General features: G+C 54.6%; 1 protein-coding gene across 1 annotated transcript; it reads right to left on the bottom strand.

Moving 5' to 3' along the window:
• Window positions 1-9279: 9279 nt before the first annotated feature.
• LOC102447357 (kallikrein-15-like) lies at window positions 9280-18337 on the bottom strand. Its single transcript, XM_075907577.2, has 6 exons — window positions 18202-18337; window positions 13553-13612; window positions 11837-11990; window positions 11064-11317; window positions 10081-10217; window positions 9280-9569 (listed from the first exon to the last, which is right to left on the bottom strand). The coding sequence occupies exons 2-6, from the start codon at window positions 13590-13592 to the stop codon at window positions 9417-9419; spliced, it is 738 nt and encodes a 245-aa protein (XP_075763692.1). The 5' UTR covers window positions 13593-13612; window positions 18202-18337; the 3' UTR covers window positions 9280-9416.
• Window positions 18338-20818: the final 2481 nt, after the last annotated feature.

Raw genomic sequence — 20818 nt, 5'->3', positions numbered from 1 at the left:
TGCCTCCGCGTCTTCTTCTCTCCTCGCAGCGCCCGGTTTCCAGGGCAACGGCGGATGCAGCGCTGCCATGGTGATGGGTCTTCCAGTCCCTCAGCCCCCGAGTGCATCTCGCTCTTGGGTGGAGCTGGCCAGAGAAATGGAATTTCTCTTCATTCGGACGCAGGCTCGAGGCCAAAGGAAAAGTTGTATCAAGGGCATTTCCTGCACAAGGAAATGCTCTCCAAAAGGGCTTGTTAATTGCTGCGAAAGCACTACCCGTGGTGTCCAAGGCCAGAAGGGGTGTAGAGGCTGTTCCTCACTCTGGCACTTTGCGTGGAGAACATGGGGGCTCACAAAAGAGTTTAAAATACCCTGCCGCTAAAGGCTTGTGTTAAACACTCCCCAAGGTCATGGATCCCTGGCCTTGGATTGGTATCGCTGCCACCACCCAAAAGCAAAAACCCCTTTGAGAACCCAGGAAGGCGCATTTGTGAATTCCTTCCTGTGGCTACCCTTGAGCGCTCTCACCCTTCCTCTGGAGGGAGCTTGAAAAATTGTAATTTCTCTGAACAGTTTGGCTTTGCCATCTCAGGCACTTGCATATGAAGCCTCCTGTCTTCTAGGACGCAGGAATCAGAGCATGGTCTTAAAAGGGTGACTTTTAATAACAAAGCAAGGAAACACACTTGGTGACACAGCACTTGGTGGCCAGGTGTTAAAGAGCAACTGTTCTTAAAAAAAGGATTCAAACACATAGAATTCTTCCTGGGGATTCAGTTTGGAGCGTGTAAAGGGGGTAGCTACAATGGGCTCAACACAGAGAACTCCAACAAACCCCCAAATAAAGAAAAAATCACCTGATCCTCTCTAACTAAACATCCCCTGTTCTACTCACATCTCTGTTGTTTTAAGAGTTAGTCCTTCCCTAGGCGTGGATGTTGCTGGATTCTCCATGCTTGGCACCCTGGCTTATTTCATGTCCTTCAAGGCTGCTCTGGACACACAGTAGGCTCAGGAAGGGATCTCTGTTTCCAGTTCAAAAGCCAACACTCTCTTTCCATTGGCTCTCCTGGTCTCCTGCCAACTCACTTCCTGCTTCCCTAGAATTCCTGGGGACTCTCGAGGAGCCACTATCTATGGTTTTAGCCCTTACGGGCAAGATAATAAGGGTTAGGTCTCAAGAGTTAACCACTGCGGAAAGACTTTAGATAACTGAATGGTTGGAATGTCCAGAAAAGAGTAACTGAAGCAAAATGCAGGACAATGTAGCACTTTAAAGACTAACAAGATGGTTTATTAGGTGATGAGCTTTCGTGGGCCAGACCCACTTCCTCAGATCAAATAGTGGAAGAAAATAGTCACAACCATATATACCAAAGAATACAATTAAAAAAATGAACAAATATGAAAAGGACAAATCACATTTCAGAACAGGAGGGGGATGCAGGGGGGGGGGGAGGAAGGAAGGTAAGTGTCTGTGAATTGATGATATTAGAGGTGGGGAGAGTGGGATGTCTGTGAGCTAATGGTATTAGAGGTGATAATTGGGGAAGCTATCTTGGTAATGGGTAAGAAAAGAGTATTACACACACCCCCATTCACCACAAAGGGGCATAGGAGGGGGATAAATTCCCTACTCTAATGCAGATGCTTCACGTGTGACTGTGGGCAAGTCACTTGGTGCCTCAGTTTCCCATCTGTAAGCTGGAGGTCAGCATGCTTCCCTGTTGCACTGGGGAGCTGTGAGGATAAATACATTAAAGTTTGCACGGTGATGACGTACGAAGATGAGAAGGACCAAATAAGTACCTGGGAGTACGTCTACACTTGCTCCCTAGTTCAAACCAGAGATGCAAATGTAGGTGACCGAAATTGCTAATAAAGCGGGGATTTAAATATCCTGCGCTTCATTAGCATGATCTCGCCGGCGTGTTACTCCACTCAACAGCTGTTTCGAAACTGTAAGTGCACCCGGGACACGTTAGTTCGAACCAGACCCCTTGGTTCAAACTAACGTTACTTCTAATTTTTTGACAACCCTAATTGTCATTTTTTGAGAAGTAACATTAGTTTGAACCAAGGGGTTTGGTTTGAACTAATGCGCCCCGGCGCGCACTTTCACTTTCAAAACAGCTGCTGAGTGGAGTAACACGCCGGCGAGATCATGCTAATGAAGTGCAGGATATTTAAATCCCTGCTTAATTAGCAATTTTGGTTGCCTACATTTGCATCCCTAGCTCGAACTAGGGAGCAAGTGTAGACGTACCCTAAGACAGACAGACCCTATGGGTGAAATAATCTGTTCTAAGGTACAGAAGTGCCTTGCTATCAAGAGTGTGGGTCACACCCACAGCCTGAGGGCGCTGTGCTCTGGAAAGCAGTGGCTCTGGCAAGGACCCAGACATTCTGGTGGAACCATGAGTTAAGAGGGTGAGCCTGACCCTGAGCTGGAGCAGTGCGGGGTAGCAAGTAGAAGCCAGGCAGCTGGGCCCCTCTGCATCCAGCCAAGAGGAGCATATGCCCAGCTTTGGGGATCTGCATGTCAAACAAGACGTCAGGAAACTGGGGTTCAGCAAAGAGTGGGAGTGATCCAAGGGCTGGAAAACCAGCCTGCGAGCCAGACACTGACGGTGCTCAATGAAGTGAGTTTCTTCTGGAGACAGCAAAGAGGTGATTCGTTTGCTGGCTCTTGCTAGCACTCTGTGGAGGAGATTTTGGGAGGCAGAGGACTCTTTCACCTGGCAAAAAAAGGCAAAGCGAGCGCTGACAGTGGACAGGCAAATCCAGACCTGAAACAAAGGGCAGACACCCTCAGTGGGGAGAATTGATCCTTGAAACATGTGCCCTAAGAATAGGGATGATTTTCCCTCCTTTGGAGAGTTCCCACTGAGCTCTGACGTCTCTAAAAGCTCTGCTCTAGCTCACTCACCAGATATAGGCTTGAAATGTTTGAAGGGGCAGAGTTAAGGGCATATATGCAAGGGTCAGCGTTAAGGGTGTGCTAGCTCAACTCAGGGGCCTTGACCCAAGGCAAGGATCCCAGGGGAGGTTCTACAGACTGGACGAGGCAGCAGGACGGGTCATGGTCTGTTCATAGCTGCAAAGGTAGCATTAATGCAGCATGGCACTGAGGGGCTTGGAACGCTCCCCCACCATATCTCCTGTGTGGAAATATCAGTAGCCCCATTTCTATGACATGTAAACTGAGGCACAGAGCACTGAAGTGAGTTCGCACAGGGTACTTTGTAGAAGGGGAAAGAGTTTAAACCAGATCTTGTTAGGCTCTGACCACTGTCTTCACCCCCAAGCCAACCTTTCCCCAAAGACAAACTCTCCTTCTTGTTCATTTTGAAACTGTCAGCCCCCATCCAGGGCACCTCCCCAGGCTGGTTTCTGGTCCACGGGCTCCCCTGATACCCCAGAATTGCCCAGCACCATGGGAAAGGGCTGCCCACGCCCCATCTTAGAATCAGCCTTTGCCATTCACAAGCTATAAATCCGGGGACCCAAATCAGCTGCCACGGCTTATGGAAGAAGCACCCACATTTCCCACCATGCAATGCAGCCCGTTGGTTGAAAGCCTCCCAGGGAAGCAATCTCCGGATTAGTGGCGTCTGCACCCGGCTTTGAAGTTGCTAAGTGGCGTGGGCCCTCGCAATGGCTGTAATTATGACTCAGCAGGTCTGTTCCAACTCCGACTTCAAAGGGGCAAATGCCTTGCCCGCAGCAGGCCATAAAGTCGTGTTCGTTTGCTTGCTGCCAGAGTAAATGATTTCTAAGGAAGGCGCGTAATTAACGTGGATGTTCCAGGAGAAACCTAGAGGCCAGGATTAGAATGAAGCGATGTTGTTTCAGCAATGCCTAAAAAAAAAAAAATGCAGATTCAGCTCCATTTCGCAGATCTGGGTCAATTTCTCCATGTTCTTTTGGTCAGGAAACTAACACCTGCAATTTCAGCTCTCGCTCCACCTCGGGCTGTTTGTGCTGGAAATGACATTTCCCGTCTCTGACTGTGCTTTTCACAAAGGGGTTTTTTAAGCCCCTATAAATGTTCTGCCTTTAAAAACACATCCAGTGGCTGGGTGCAGATGCTCAAGGACGTTAAAGAGAGACCCTTGTGAGCATGTGGTCTGACCTCCTGTGCATCACAGAGCACACCTCATCAGCCCGCTCTTGTCACAGCCCCCTAACTTTTGGCCCAGTGACCAGTGGCCTTGACTCGTGATTATTCCCAGATCATTATCTTAAGATCTGGGCCATTAAAAGTTCCTTAAGTACTGCTAATGGCCTTCATTAGCACATGTAAAGATAAAAACAGGCTTATACTTCATATTTCTAACTTGATATACAATAAAAACATTCAGGTGATTACAAACTCTCCAATGATAGATCATATCAGTCAATGGTGTGCCCCTGTAGTCAAGAAGTTTAACAGCATATTAGGGTGCATTAGGAGGAGCAATGCTAGCAGCTCTAGAGAAGTGATTATTCCCCTTTATTCGACACTGGGGAGGCCACATCTGGAGTATTGTGTCCAATTCTGGACCATCCACTAGTGAAAGGCTGTGGACACATTGGAGAGAGTCCAGCGGAGGACAACAAAAATAATTACGGGGCTGGAGCACATGACTTAAGAGGAGAGGCTGAGGGATCTGAGTTTTGTTAGTCTGCAGAAGAGTGAGGGGGGATTTGACAGTAGCCTTCGACTACCTGAAGGGAGGTTCGAAAGAGGCTGGAGAGAGGCTGTTCTCAGTGGTGGCAGGTGGCAGAATAAGGAGCAACGGTCTCAAGTTGCAGGGGGGGAGGTCTAGGTTGGATATTAGGAAAACTCTTTCACTAGGCGGGTGGGGAAGCCCTGGGCTGGGTTCCCTAGGGAGGGGGTGGAATCTCCATCCCTAGAGGTTTTTAAGTCCTGGCTGGACCAAGCCCTGGCTGGGCTGATTGAGTTGGGGCTGGTCCTGCTTTGGGCTGAGGGTTGGAGTCGATGCCTCCTGAGGTCTTTGCCACTCTGGGATCCTAGGATTCTATATGCCCCATTTTCATAAAGCATGTCTGAGTTATGCATATTCATATTCAAACCCACATTTCCATAAGAAACACAGGGGTGCAGCATCACAATGGTTTAAAGGCTCCATGTCACAGAGAATCCACCATTTAGTTTAAATCCACAAGTGACCCATGACCCATGCTGCAAGCAAAGGCAAAAACCTCCAGGGGGCCCTGCCTTTCCATCCCCAGATCCGGCGCCCGAAGCTCCGTGCAGACAGGACCTGGCGGACAGCTGGAGAAATTGCAGGTCAGTCGGCTGGGGAGCGGGCGGGTGGCTGCTGTTGGACAGGGCTGAGCTGTCCCGAGAGGGCTTCAAGGACAGTTGGGAGGGGGGGAGCACAGCCAGTCTCCACCCTGGGTCTCTCTTCAAGATGGTGGTTAGACTCAGGGCTGAGCCCTTCTTTGGCTGCCGTCGTTGCCCTCCAATGAGAGCCAGGAATGTCCTTTGGGAAGCACCCCGGTGGGAGCCGTGCCCATCACTCAAGCTCCACCCACTCGTGACATCATGAGACCCCCCCCCACCCACTGCAGGTGGTGGATGATGTCCTTGGCCAGGCACCCACTCAACTCCATGAGCTGCAGAAGACGTCATTGGCTGAGATGTTTGTAGGCGCCTCCAGGGGATGCCCACAGAGCAAGTCAAACTCATGGTGCCCCAGGGTCATGAGATCAGTTAGGAACTTGGCACTGGCAAGGGGGCAGACACAAGTGAGAGCCTGCCCACTGTGTGGGTGGAGCTTCTTTAGTGGGTGGGGCTTCGAAGAGCCACAGGAGCTATTTCCTCTCCAGTTTGTCCTCTGAGTCCCTGAGCTTGGCAGGCTGGATCCAGGCCTGAGGCTGCCCGTGGACTCGCTCTGGCCAATGAGGGGTGTGACGGTTCACAGCCCCACCCCATGCTTTATGAAATGGACTTGTGGACATAAATGTATGTCACTCAAAGACGCTTCGAGCAAATTACTCCATTTAACCTGCCTATCTTCATGTCTTACTCACCTGGATCTGTTCATCTGATTTTGGTGAATGGATCATTCTTGTGTGTAACATTAGACATGTGGGCCCAGAATGTTTTATGGGTTTTAAACGTGGGAATGAAAGTCATCAAGGGTGGTCCCACTGCTGGGAGGCCTCCATGTCCAGGCAATCATATGCAAATAGCCTTTTGGCCTTAAGTCTTAGCAGGCGTTGGTAGGGACGGGCCAGGTGACTCCCCATGCAATAAGGAAATCTTTCAAAACAATAGGAAAATAGGAGTTTGGGGTCTTTGGGCTGGTGGGTGTGACACACCCAAAGGAGGGGACCAGGGACCCCAGGGAAAGGGAGACTGCCCTGGTCTGGAAGACTTGGCGGGGAAAGAAGCAGCTTTCGGATGAGTTTGTAGTAAGTTTGTAATAAGTTCGTGCTGAGGAGCAAGTGGCAGCGTTAGCGACGCGTTTTCTGTTTTCTTTCATTTGGAATCTACTTTGCTCGGCCTGTTCTCACCTATTACCACTAAAATCCCACTGCTTGTACTTAATAAAGTCACTTGTATTTTCTATCAAGCCCAGCGTAATTAATTATTACCTGGGGGAGCAACCAGTGTGCACATTAGCAATGAAAGGGGGAAAGGGACTTGCCCGCATCGTTCATTGGGGTTTGACCCCATTTGGGGAGGGGTATCCCAGGAGGCTGGGCCCAAAACTGCACTCTCCTTGGATCTGAAGAGGTTCAGTGTCTGTGCTGCTTCTCGGGGGGGCAGGATCTCAGCTCGGGACCTTGGCCAGGGAGCTGGCTCGGCAGGTCTGGGTGGTGAGAAGCCCCAGAGAGCAGGAAGGTGAGTGGCAGTGGCCGTGTCAGCACCCCAGGAAGCCGCCCCAAGGGGTCTTCTGTGACCGCCCCCCCTCACAAGGGGAAACAAAGCAAAGTGCAGAGAGAGCAGCTCCTGGTTCATTGTGCTCCCCAGTCTCAGCCCACCTCTTGCATTCAGCTTGCAAACCCTTTGGGGTAACCTGGCCGGAGGTCGCCCAGCACCAGCTGGGACTTAGCCACCTGGGTGCCAAAGAGGGTCGTGCCTGATCACCACTGATCTCACAGCCCCCCGGCACGTGTGCAAGGTGCAGCGTTGCCACCGGCCCCTGACAGTCCCGGCTGGAGAGTCGGTAAGTTCAGACGGGCGAGCAACCCGCTCCGCTCCAGCACCACGCGGGCAGGGCCGGGGCTGTCTCTGCGCTTGCGCTGGCTGCATGGCACGGCCGTGGGCACATGGAGTGGGTGGCTGATTGAGTTGGCCAGCCTGACAAGAGCTTGCCAGGCTCCAGGCGGAGCGCCCAGTGCCCGGGCACAGCATGTGCCTCACAGCCTGCTCCCAGTTCTGCGATTGCAAATCCCGCTGGTGGCATTTCCCTGGGCACTGGCGCCTGGCCTCCGTCCTTTCATTAGCAGATACTTTTCCACACTCGGACTCAGCTTGCAGTGCGGCAGCGCTGCCTCTCCGAGGCACCAGGGGCGGGGTGTGAATTCCCCCGGGAGGGGTGTGAATTCCCTGGAGGCGGCAGGGTGTGAATTCCCCGGTGATGGGCCTTGGGCTGGAGCCAGTTCTGTATTCTACCATGGGAAGCAAATTCCTAGATACTAACTCCACCCGGGTGGCGTCCAGCCCCAGATACACGAGCTAACCAGCCCTTCCACTTCTCTAAAAGAGCCATGGGGCCACGGGGCTCTCCCCCTGCCCCCCCCCCACCCCAAAGGTCCCCGCTACTCCCTGCTCCCCTTCCTGGGGACAGGGCAGTGAGGAGTGATGCGCAGAGTCGGCAGACTGAGAAGGCCGGGGGCTTCAGCAGGGGCGTGGCCTGGGGTGGAAGGGGCGGGGCTGGCGGACTTGCCTCCCCACAGTGGGGGTTCACCCACCTCCCCCGGCCACGAGGCTAATGAAAGGGTTAGAAAAAGTGCTTTCCAGTGAGAGAGTCCGGGAGGCCCAAGGCAGGCTCGGGCACAATGTGATCCCTGTTTATCAATGTCTCCCCAGGACCCCACATTTACTAAGGGACGCGTTGATACACACGGGAAAGGGCGAGCCTGACCCAAGGGCAGGAGCTAAAGCCAGAGGGGAAAGGAACAATTGTTTGTCAGTGAGAGGAAGGAGCCAGGAGAGCGATTTCCTATGGGACTCCGGCACCACCCATTTTATATCACACCTGGATGTTTCTCTCACTAAAGGATCGATTCTGGGAAGCATTTGGGTTTGGCTGGGACACAAGAGGTCAGATAGTCCCTGCTGGATTTGGAAGCTATGAAGCTCTAAACATTTTGCACATGAAACGAACAATATTTTTGTTCCTTTTTTTTCCTTTGCCCATCCTCCCCCAAAACACATTCCAAAATGAAACATTTTACAGAAAACAAAATCCATTTTTTTTTCATTTGAGATGAGCAGAGAAAATGTTGCTTTTTCCTTTGGGAAAAAAAAGAGGCAAAGATATTTTTTAAAGGTGATTTAAAAGCCCCATTTCTTTGCACTTATTTTTATTTTCCCCACTAGGAAAGATGCAAAAGTGGGCGGGGGGGGGGTTTAAAAGCTTTTGAAACTTTATTCCTATTTTTCTGCTGGGAAAAAGATTTTCTTGCATTTTCAACTATCTAATTCCTCTCTCCTTCCCCCCCTCCCCCCCCCCCCCTAACCCTAACTTTTCCAAAGTCTTCCACTATGTTCCATTTTCCCAGGACAAAAAGTTTTGTTACATTCAAAATTGTTCACTATTTTATTCTGAGGTTTTTTTAAGATTTTTGTTGGGATAGATTTTTTTCACTGATATACCTCACTTTTCCAGTAAAAGAAATTTTAAGGGGTTTTTTTTTTTCATTTTTTACCATGTTTCTGGTGGAAAAAAAGATTGACACTTCATTTTACCCAATTTTTCCAGTTAAAAAATCTTTGCCCCCGTTTTTCTAGTGGAAAAATGTCACCTTGCATTCAAAATCTTTCACTTTTCTTGATGCTTTTCGGTGACAACATATTCCCATGAAAATGTTTCCTTTTTTTTTTTTTTTCTTTGAAAGGCAATTCCTCATTCAGTTTTTTGCTTTTTCCTGCTTTAGTTCCCAGTGTAAAACGTGCAGAGAGCATTTTAGGAAAGGAAAGGAAATGAAAGGAAAGGAAAGTGAAGGTAAAACACCCCACACACATTTTCTCTCACATTTAAAACTTCTGAAAGGGAGTGGAGTTAAAAACTGAAAAAAAAATGAAATGAAAATGCAAAAGGGACATGAGGAAGAAGTCCGTTTTCAGCATTTTCATCAAAAAATGGGGAATTAAAGTGAAAAAAATCCAGCAGAAATTTTTTTTAAAAATTAACCAAGTGGGGAAAGGAGACGCCAAGGCTCAAGGGGGCAGCACTTGGTTTATTCTGGGGGGCTCAGTTTGCCCACATGGTGGCCAGGAGCCAGTTGTAGTATTTACAGACGTTCATGTAAACTCCAGGTTTCAGGGTGGAGAGACAAGGCACGTCCCCCCAGGACACCACGCCCTGCAGCTTCCCATCACACACCAGTGGGCCTCCGGAATCACCCTGAGGGGACGGACCACAGGGAGTCAGAGAACAAGGGCGGGACCCGAGGGGTTGCAGGAGACACCTCCTCAGACCCACAGACCAGCCTCCAGCACCACCCCATCTCACCCCCTCAATCACCCCCCTCCCCCACAGACCAGCCTCCAGCACCACCCCATCGCACCCCCTCAGTGACCCCCCTCCCCCACAGACCAGCCTCCAGCACCACCCCATCCCACCCCCTCAGTGACCCCCCTCCCCCACAGACCAGCCTCCAGCACCACCCCATCCCACCCCCTCAGTGACCCCCTCCCCCACAGACCAGCCTCCAGCACCACCCCATCCCACCCCCTCATTGACCCCCCTCCCCCACAGACCAGCCTCCAGCACCACCCCATCCCACCCCCTCATTGACCCCCCTCCCCCACAGACCAGCCTCCGGCACCACCCCATCCCACCCCCTCATTGACCCCCCTCCCCCACAGACCAGCCCCTCAACCCACAGAGCAGCTGGCTCATCCCACCTCCTCACCTCGCAGGAATCCGTGCCTCCGCCCCTCAGGCCGGCACACAGCATGTTCCCGTTGACGTGCCCGGGGAAGTCGGCCGCGCACTGCTCATCCGAGATGGTGTGGACCGTGCTGCAGTAGAGGATGACGGAGACGTTTTCTGAGAGAGACGGAGAGCCCCTGCTTAGCGGCACTGAGGGGGCTGCTGGATCTGCCCTGGCCCCATCTCGCCGGGTGTCCCGTGGCCGAGATGGACGGTGCGAGAACCAGGCCACAAGGCCAGGGAAATGATCTGCCCCCAACTACGGCTGCCCCTGGAATGCAGCCCCCCGGCGTCTGGGGGGGCCTGGGGCTAGAGAGAGCGAGCCTGGGTGCGGGGACAGACAGACAGACAGACAGACAGATAGAGGGGGTGTATGGGGATAGATAGATAGATAGATAGATAGATAGATAGATAGATAGATAGATAGGTGTATGGGGATAGATAGATAGATAGATAGATAGAGGGGGTGTATGAGGATAGATAGATAGATAGATAGATAGATAGATAGATAGATAGATAGATAGATAGATAGATAGATAGATAGATAGATAGATAGATACTATTTGTCTGTCTGTCTTCCCTGCAGAGAAGCCAACAACTTCACTAGGCCCCTCGGCAAGTGGGGGGCATCTCCACACCCCAGAAGGGGCAGTCAGCCCTCAGCACCGCCCAGACTGTGGTGCCCCACCCCTCCCCTCAGCACCTCCCGGAGCGGACCGTGTGGGGCTCCAGCAGTAACTTACAGCACCTGGGGCTCCTGCCTTTTGCTCCGTTCCCTCCCCACCGTCGCAGGCCTCACCGGTCACTAGCAATGGCCTCTCCCTGTCTCCTGCACTAGCCCAGGCTCCCGGGAGAGGCTGGTTCGGGCTGGGGGCCTGCGAACCTCACTCGAATGTCTCCAGTCCCCGACGCCCCCTGGCCCCCAGCAGCACCCCAGGCCCACGGCTCCCCCTTTCCCCCCACCTTGGGCGTTGATGGCGTTGCTCCAGCCCGAGATGGAGCACTGCTTTCCTGGCTCCGCGCACCGGGAGGCCAGGCCCAGCGGTTGGACGTAGCGGTTGAGCGCGGCCGGCGTGTGCAGCTTGAGCAGCATGATGTCGTTGTTGTGGTCTGTGCAGTTGTAGCCGGGGTGGATGAGGGCCTTGGCCACGGCTCGGTGCTGCTCGCTCCCCTCCCGCGTGTACAGGTTGTACTTCCCCAGCCGCACGTGGATGGGGCTGCGGGGAGGCAAAGGGCTGAATTGTCCGCACTGATTCTGGCAGGGCCTCTGCTCCCAGTAGGAACAGAATCCGCCTCCCTCGCCCACGCCACTGGGGGACAAGGTGGGGAGAGGACTGAGATGGCACACGGCCTGGCTCTGCCCATGCCTGGGATGGGGGAGCTGCCCTGATGTGAATCTGTAACACACCAGGTGAAAAACAAGCCAATGGCAGAATTGCCAGTTAACCTGTGGAACTCCTTGCCAGAGGATGTTGGGAAGGCCAGGACTTTAACAGGGTTCAAAAAAGAGCTAGATACATTCATGGAGGATCAGTCCATCAATGGCCATTAGCCAGGATGGACAGGAATGGTGTCCCCAGCCTCTGTTTGTCGGACACTGGGAATGAGCGACAGGGGAGGGATCACTAGATCCCTCTGGGGCACCTGGCACTGGCCACAGTCAGCAGATCGGACACAGGGCTGGATGGACCCTTGTGCTGTAACCCAACCCCCGCCCCCACTCCCAGGCCACCTACCCGGTGTGGCAATGGGCTGCAGTCAGGACCCATCTCTGGCTGATGAGGGTGGCGCCACAGTTGTACCTGGAGCGGTCGAATATGGCGGCCTGCCAGGGCTGGGAGTGCGGGTGGCACGGCTGGCCACGCAGCTTGAAGCTGCCACCGGGCACAGCTGGAAAGTAAAACACAGACACCCTGGCAGCTCCCGCTAGCCCCGGGGACCCGTCGTGGGGCGCAGAAGAGCAGGGCTGAGCTGGGTGAGCTAGGCACGGGGGCAACAGCTGGGTACAGGCCCCAGCTGAGATCAGGGAGGCCAATGGGGGGCAAAGAGGGCAGCTGCCCCGGGACCTGAGGCTTTAAAAGGCAGCCAGAGCACGAGTCCATTAAATCACCGCCGGAGTCCCTCACGGTGAGGTCTGGGCTGTGCTGAGGGTGGGGTGCTCCTAGCCCCGCCCCTTCTGAACAAAGCCCTGCCCCTTTGGGGTGGTCCACAGCCGATCCCCCTGCCAATGGCCATGCCGTGGCACAGACACACAGGGAGAGACCATCCCTCCGTCACCTCAGATCAGCACAGGTCAGGGTCACTGCCAGGAGCCAGGCACCTGAGTCTCCAGCCAGCCTCAAGCCCCGACCCTCAGTCTCCCCTGCAGCACAGCCAGCGGGGTGCTTCCAGAGGGTCCTGTATTCAGTCCACCTCTTGGGGTGGAGCTGCACCCCCCTTAACTCTGCCCTCTTGAATATGTGCCCTTAACTCTGCCCCTTGTAGATTTCAAGCCATGTTGCAGTGCTGAGTTAAGGAGGAGCTGTTAGATGGAGATGCCATGGGCTGTGTGTGTAGTACTGGTCAGGGCCATGTATGCGATGGGCTGTGTGTGTAGTACTGGTCAGGGCCATGTATGCGATGGGCTGTGTGTGTAGTACTGGTCAGGGCCATGTATGCCATGGGCTGTGTGTGTAGTACTGGTCAGGGCCATGTATGCGATGGGCTGTGTGTGTAGTACTGGTCAGGGCCATGTATGCCATGGGCTGTGTGTGTAGTACTGGGCAGGGCCATGTATGCGATGGGCTGTGTGTGTAGTACTGGGCAGGGCCATGTATGCGATGGGCTGTGTGTGTAGTGATAGCCTGTGTACATACTGGTAGGGGATGTGGGTAGACGTACATACTAAGACATGCACAAGGACTCACATACTTCATACACAAACACACATACAAGGGCACACATACCCCCGCCCAGACTAACACACGGATGCCGTCACTCACACATTAACATACACACTAAAATAACTGCACACAGAAGCATATCCATATCTATGTTCAAAAACTGACACACAGGCACAGATGCACCACTAATTTACTAGTGTAGGCATACACAAACGCATCGTTGTGCGCACGCACACACACGCGCACACTAATGCAAGGGTTTGGGTACACACACACACAACATAATGCATGGGTGGAGGCACACATCAACACACAGTTGCAGGCACTCACAAACACAAAGCTGAACACGCACACAAACACATGGGGACAGGCACACAAAACACAACTGTGCGCACGCACACACAGATTAGTGCACGGGTGAAGGCTCATATACAAACACAGATATGCTCACACACAGACACATGGGTACGCACGCGCACACAGACCAACACATCAGTGAAGGTTCATACACAAACCACAGCTGTGCACACACACACACACACACACACACTGGTGCAAGCACTCTCTCACCTGCAGCGCCCAGGAGCAGAGCGATGCCCAGCAGACGCATGGGCCAAGCAGCAGTGGGCTCTATGGGCACATGGAAAAGGGGGTCAGGCCGCAGGAACAAGGCAGAGACACACGATTCCTCACCCCATCCTATAAACATCCCTCCCTCCTTCCATCCCTCCCCCTCATCCCTCCCCCCCGCACACCCCTCCTTCCATCCCTCCCCCTCATCCCTCCACCCCACACACCCCTCCATCCATCCCTCCCCCTCATCCCTCCACCCCACACACCCCTCCTTCCATCCTCCCCCTCATCCCTCCACCCCACACACCCCTCCATCCATCCCTCCCACTCATCCCTCCACCCCACACACCCCTCCATCCATCCTCCCCCTCATCCCTCCACCCCACACACCCTTCCATCCATCCCTCCCCCTCATCCCTCCACCCCACACACCCCTCCTTCCATCCTCCCCCTCATCCCTCCACCCCACACACCCCTCCATCCATCCCTCCCACTCATCCCTCCACCCCACACACCCCTCCATCCATCCTCCCCCTCATCCCTCCACCCCACACACCCCTCCATCCATCCTCCCCCTCATCCCTCCACCCCACACACCCTTCCATCCATCCTCCCCCTCATCCCTCCACCCCACACACCCCTCCATCCATCCTTCCCCTCATCCCTCCACCCCACACACCCCTCCATCCATCCCTCCCCCTCATCCCTCCACCCCACACACCCCTCCTTCCATCCCTCCCCCTCATCCCTCCCCTCCCCACACCCCTCCATCCATCCTCCCCCTCATCCCTCCACCCCACACCCCTCCATCCATCCCTCCCCCTCATCCCTCCACCCCACACACCCCTCCATCCATCCCTCCCCCTCATCCCTCCACCCCACACACCCCTCCATCCATCCTCCCCCTCATCCCTCCACCCCACACACCCCTCCATCCATCCTCCCCCCATCCCTCCCCCCCACACACCCCTCCATCCATCCTCCCCCTCATCCCTCCACCCCACACACCCCTCCATCCATCCCTCCCCCTCGTCCCTCCACCCCACACACCCCTCCATCCATCCTCCCCCTCATCCCTCCCCCCCACACACCCCTCCATCCATCCTCCCTCTCATCCCTCCCCCCCACACACCCCTCCATCCATCCTCCCCCTCATCCCTCCCCCCCACACACCACTCCTTCCATCCTCCCCCTCATCCCTCCACCCAAAACACCCCTCCATCCATCCTCCGCCTCATCCCTCCACCCCACACACCCCTCCATCCGTCCTCCCACTCATCCCTCCACCCCACACACCCCTCCATCCATCCCTCCCCCTCATCCCTCCACCCCACACACCCCTCCTTCCATCCTCCCCCTCATCCCTCCACCCCACACACCCCTCCATCCATCCTCCCACTCATCCCTCCACCCCACACAGCCTTCCATCCATCCCTCCCCCTCATCCCTCCCCCCCACACACCCCTCCATCCATCCTCCCCCTCATCCCTCCCCCCCACACACCCCTCCATCCATCCTCCCCCTCATCCCTCCCCCCCACACACCCCTCCATCCATCCTCCCCCTCATCCCTCCCCCCCACACACCCCTCCATCCATCCTCCCCCTCATCCCTCCCCCCCACACACCCCTCCATCCATCCCTCCCCCTCATCCCTCCCCCCCACACACCCCTCCATCCATCCCTCCCCCTCATCCCTCCACCCCACACACCCCTCCATCCATCCTCCCCCTCATCCCTCCACCCCACACACCCCCTCCATCCATCCCTCCCCCTCATCCCTCCACCCCACACACCCCTCCATCCATCCTCCCCCTCATCCCTCCACCCCACACACCCCCTCCATCCATCCCTCCCCCTCATCCCTCCACCCCACACACCCCTCCATCCATCCTCCCCCTCATCCCCCCACCCCACACACCCCTCCATCCATCCCTCCCCCTCATCCCTCCACCCCACACACCCCTCCATCCATCCTCCCCCTCATCCCCCCACCCCACACACCCCTCCATCCATCCCTCCCCCTCATCCCTCCACCCCACACACCCCTCCATCCATCCTCCCCCTCATCCCTCCACCCCACACACCCCTCCATCCATCCTCCCCCTCATCCCTCCCCCCCACACACCCCTCCATCCATCCCTCCCCCTCCATCCCACACGCTCTGTAGTAGTTCAGCGCAGTGATACAGTAAATTCCGGGTTCACTGGTGTGACATCCGGACAGATCTGCTCCGCCGGTGATGATCAGCGTCCGGCTGCGTTTGTTTCGTTTGTCCCTCAATATACACGGCCAGCCCTGCTCATGGTTGACTTTACAAGAGCCCCCACAGACCACACACTCCAATAAGACAGTGGTGCTCGACCTTTTTTAATTCGCAACCCCCAGGGCCGGGAACATTTTTGTTAAGCAAAAAAAAAAAAAAAAACACCTGCTGGGAAAATTTTGGTTGAGCCAAAAAAAAAAAGCACGCCAGGAACATTTCATTTAAAGTGCCGGTCGGCTCCCCTGCCACTCGCCCGCCCCCGCTGTGTGTATGTCAGGCACCGAGCTGGGAAAAGAAAATGGCGGCCGGCCCGGCACTGCGACCCCCCCGAGATAGGCGCCCAGGTCGGGTTTATTGTCCAACAAAGGACAGTGAGAGGACTCAGTAGCCAGATGGCCCGCGAGCCCCTTTGTATTTGTACCCGGGACAGGCCCCGTCTGTCGTATGGATTCCTCTGTTGCCCCCTAAGCCTGCCAAAGAGTCAGTTGGAGACACCCCAAGACACAGACAGTAACGAGCAGCCTCCTATACACCCCGCACGTATCCTCTTGCGCATTCATGACACGGTTGGTGCCGCCCTTTGGCCTTTCCTCCAGAGCAGTCACAGCCCTTGTTGTTCTTACTCGCTTGTTTGATCTTGTACTCAGCTGAGTGTCCCTGGACTGTCCTGGTGCAATGTCTTTGGTACTTCGTGTGCTTCTATCCATGCCAGCCGCTCCAGTGCCCAGAAACACCCACTGGCAGGCGAACATCTGCTTGTGACACGGCCTGTCTCTGACTCAGTCTAACGCTTGCTCACTTTGGTTCAAGCACCGGGCCCATTCTTCAGCCTATCTCTTTCTGCTACACGCTCCATTCCCACCCCCCCATCCCTCCATCTGATACACTGCCCACTGCTCCTGACCATCCCAGCCACCAAACCTCCCCAGACACCATTCCACCCCAACACACAAAAGGGGAGGCATGGGAGGGTGGACAGATGTTCTTATCTCGATAGACAGACAGATAGAGGGGGTGGATGGGGATAGATAGATAGAGGGGGTGGATGGGGATCAATAGATAGATAGGTAGATAGAGGGGGTGGATGGGGATCAATAGATAGATAGAGGGGGTGGATGGGGATCAATAGATAGATAGAGGGGGTGGATGGGGATCAATAGATAGATAGGTAGATAGAGGGGGTGGATGGGGATCAATAGATAGATAGAGGGGGTGGATGGGGATCAATAGATAGATAGAGGGGGTGGATGGGGATAAATAGATAGATAGGTAGATAGAGGGAGTGGATGGGGATCAATAGATAGATAGGTAGATAGAGGGGGTGGATGGGGATCAATAGATAGATAGAGGGGGTGGATGGGGATCAATAGATAGATAGAGGGGGTGGATGGGGATAAATAGATAGATAGGTAGATAGAGGGAGTGGATGGGGATCAATAGATAGATAGGTAGATAGAGGGGGTGGATGGGGATCAATAGATAGATAGATAGATAGAGGGGGTGGGTGGGGATCGATAGACAGGTAGATAGAGGGGGTGGATGGGGATCAATAGATAGGTAGATAGAGGGGGTGGATGGGGATCGATAGATAGATAGGTAGATAGAGGGGGTGGATGGGGATCAATAGATAGGTAGATAGAGGGGGTGGATGGGGATCAATAGATAGATAGGTAGATAGAGGGGGTGGATGGGGATCAATAGATAGATAGGTAGATAGAGGGGGTGGATGGGGATCAATAGATAGGTAGATAGAGGGGGTGGATGGGGATCAATAGATAGATAGGTAGATAGAGGGGGTGGATGGGGATCAATAGATAGATAGGTAGATAGAGGGGGTGGATGGGGATCAATAGATAGGTAGATAGAGGGGGTGGATGGGGATAGATAGATAGAGGGGGTGGATGGGGATCAATAGATAGATAGGTAGATAGAGGGGGTGGATGGGGATCAATAGATAGGTAGATAGAGGGGGTGGATGGGGATCGATAGATAGATAGGTAGATAGAGGGGGTGGATGGGGATCAATAGATAGGTAGATAGAGGGGGTGGATGGGGATCAATAGATAGGTAGATAGAGGGGGTGGATGGGGATCAATAGATACATAGGGTGGATGGAGATAGATTAAGGGGGTGGATGGGGATCGATAGATCAAACTTCAACTCCCTCCCCCGCTAAGTGCATCCACCCCCTGCTGTCCCGGCACTGGCTTTCCCCCCAAAGCTCAATGGTCCCCGCTCCCAGCTCAGATCTGCGGGTTCATCGCCAGCCCGGCCTCCACACACCAAGTTCCCCCACGGCCTGAGCGAGGATGGGGCAGGTGAATCCAGCCAGCCTGGCGCCCCCCCCGCCCATTCCTGCTCACATCTTGCTCCTGCTCTTACCTGGATCGGCACCAGACTCGGCTCCAGAGGACGCAAGCCAACTCCAGCGGCTGACACCCTGCTTTTAACCAGCCGCCCAGCTGCCCTGGGGGCCGGGCCAGCACTGACAGGGCGCCGGACGCCAGGTGGCCTCCCCGCCCACACCTAATGAGGAGGTGGCTCTCTCTAATTAGCATCGCGGCTAATCTCCATAGCGAGGCTTCAAAGGGGCTTCACCCTGGCCTCCTCCACGGCGCAGTCGTGGTGCCACCACTGGCACGGCTCACGTGCCCGGAGGGACGCGCCGAGACCCGCTGGTGCCGGTGTTTACCAGCTGTGGCCATTTCTGGGCCGGGCTGCAGTGCGGCAAAGGCAGGGAATGCCGGGTTCTCGCTGTGGTTTCAAGGCAGGAGCTGCCCGGGCTGGCAGGCAGCAGCCTGGCACAAGAGCTGTTCTCCAGGAGGGGCACGGTGGGAAGAAGGCCTTGAGAATGGGACGCGAGAATGAGCCAGAAACTCGGCCTGGATCTGCCAAGAGTCTCGCTGCTGCTGTAGTCACAGGCGGTGGGTGGGTGCAGCAGCCACCCCCTGCCCAGTTTGCCAACTGGGCCCTGATCCCGGCTGGGCAGGGCCTGACTCTGGCTGGGTCTGGGCAGCACCAGGCACAACGGGGCCGATCCCAGCTGGACAGGGCCTGGCTCTGGCTGGGTCTGGGCAGCACCAGGCACAACGGGGCCCTGATCCCAGCTGGACAGGGCCTGGCTCTGGCTGGGTCTGGGCAGCACCAGGCACAACGGGGCCGATCCCAGCTGGACAGGGCCTGGCTCTGGCTGGGTCTGGCCAGCACCAAGCACAACGGGGCCCTGATCCCAGCTGGACAGGGCCTGGCTCTGGCTGGGTCTGGGCAGCACCAGGCACAACAGGGCCCTGATCCCAGCTGGACAGGGCCTGGCTCTGGCTGGGTCTGGGCAGCACCAGGCACAACAGGGCCCTGATCCCAGCTGGACAGGGCCTGGCTCTGGCTGGGTCTGGGCAGCACCAGGCACAACAGGGCCCTGATCCCAGCTGGACAGGGCCTGGCTCTGGCTGGGTCTGGGCAGCACCAGGCACAACGGGGCCCTGATCCCAGCTGGACAGGGCCTGGCTCTGGCTGGGTCTGGGTAGTGCCCGGCACTGAGCTTGGTTTTCCAAGGTGGCGGAAGGATTTATAAACCACATTTCATGGGGCAACACCCTGACCCTCCTGAGCTCAACAGATTTGTCCAGTTGCACCAGGGTTTCACATCCAAGTGTCTCATGGCCCTGGGCAACTCTGATTGCCCCGGCCTAAAACCTCCAGGGCTCAGACCCCTCTGTAAGCTGGGGTGGCTGCTGGCCCCGCCCCTCCTGCCCCAAAGGGGAACATTTGCCAAGCGCTGTCACAAAGCTTAGTCATCTGCTGCCACCTGGTGGTCTGTTGCGCAGCTGGGCTGGGAACTGAATTCCCGGAATAGCTTCACACGCCCGAAAACGGTTCTTCCAAAGTGGGATTCAACAGCCAAAATCTGGACATTTTTTAACCAGACAAGGAAATCCAGCATTGTTCTCAGCTCTGCTCACAGCCCTGGCCTGCTTGCGTCGTTCTGAGAGGGCTCGTGTCCCGGTGGGCCTCTTTTTTAACCTTTACCTGGTTAATTTGCTGAAGAGCTAGATAAATCCATAGAGGACTTGGTAAGTCCAGCAATGGCTGGTAGCCAGGCGGGGCAGGGAGGGCGCCTCAGTCTCAGTTTGTCAGAGGCTGGGAATGGGTGACAGGGGGAGATCACTGGATGGTTCCCTGTTCTGTCCTCATGGGTGCCTGGCACTGGCCACTGTCAGAGGACAGGGTCTGACCCAGCACGGCTGTTCTTAAAGTGCCTACAAAGCTCAAGCCAGAAAAAAACAGAATTTGTGTCATTTTCAAAAAATGTCAAAATGTCAATAAATCCCCATTTCCTGCACCCATGGCTCATTTCTATACGGTGCCTGAGGTCACCCACAGGTGCAGGGGTGGCTACTTTTGCCTTGGGAGAGACGATTCCAGTCGAGGCCAAACGAAGCCTTTTCACATTTGTCAGTATTTTGTTTCATTTCAAGGTCTTGTAAAACGGAGCAGGCCTGGGGGCCCGAGCCAAAAACAAGTCTGGATTTTCTCCGCTGCTAAACACTTGCAGTAAAATTCGAAACCAGAAAGTTTCAAATAAAACAAAAATCCGCAAAATGTCTGAAGTGACTGAATGAAAGGTTTTAATATTTGGATTTTGTTTTCAATCAACGCAATTTGGTGAATTCAACTCAAAATCTGAAAATATTTTGATCTACTCAACGCTGCGAGATATTGGTGGGAAGAAAAGTTGGCCTGCAATTTTTCACCCAGTTGCAGTGGCAAATGCCAATTTACAATTGAGCCCCCTGCTGCAAAATTAGTAGCATGATTCTGATGTACGCTAGTGAGGCCTGCAAATTCCCATCACGTACCAGGAGACCGGTTCCAGGCTAACTGTTCGATCTCTGATCAGAGGAATAAGGTGGATTCTCCATCACTCCAACTGTCCTTTGAGATTGGATGCCTCTTTCTAAATTTAAAATAATGGAGATTGCCTATCTCCTAGAACTGGAAG

This window comes from Pelodiscus sinensis, chromosome 22 (genome assembly GCF_052426305.1).
Source record: "Pelodiscus sinensis isolate ZL-2025 chromosome 22, ASM5242630v1, whole genome shotgun sequence".
NCBI lineage: Eukaryota > Metazoa > Chordata > Testudines > Trionychidae > Pelodiscus > Pelodiscus sinensis.
The sequence above is the reverse complement of the archived record's forward strand: the minus strand, read 5'-3'. Positions and strand labels throughout refer to the sequence as shown.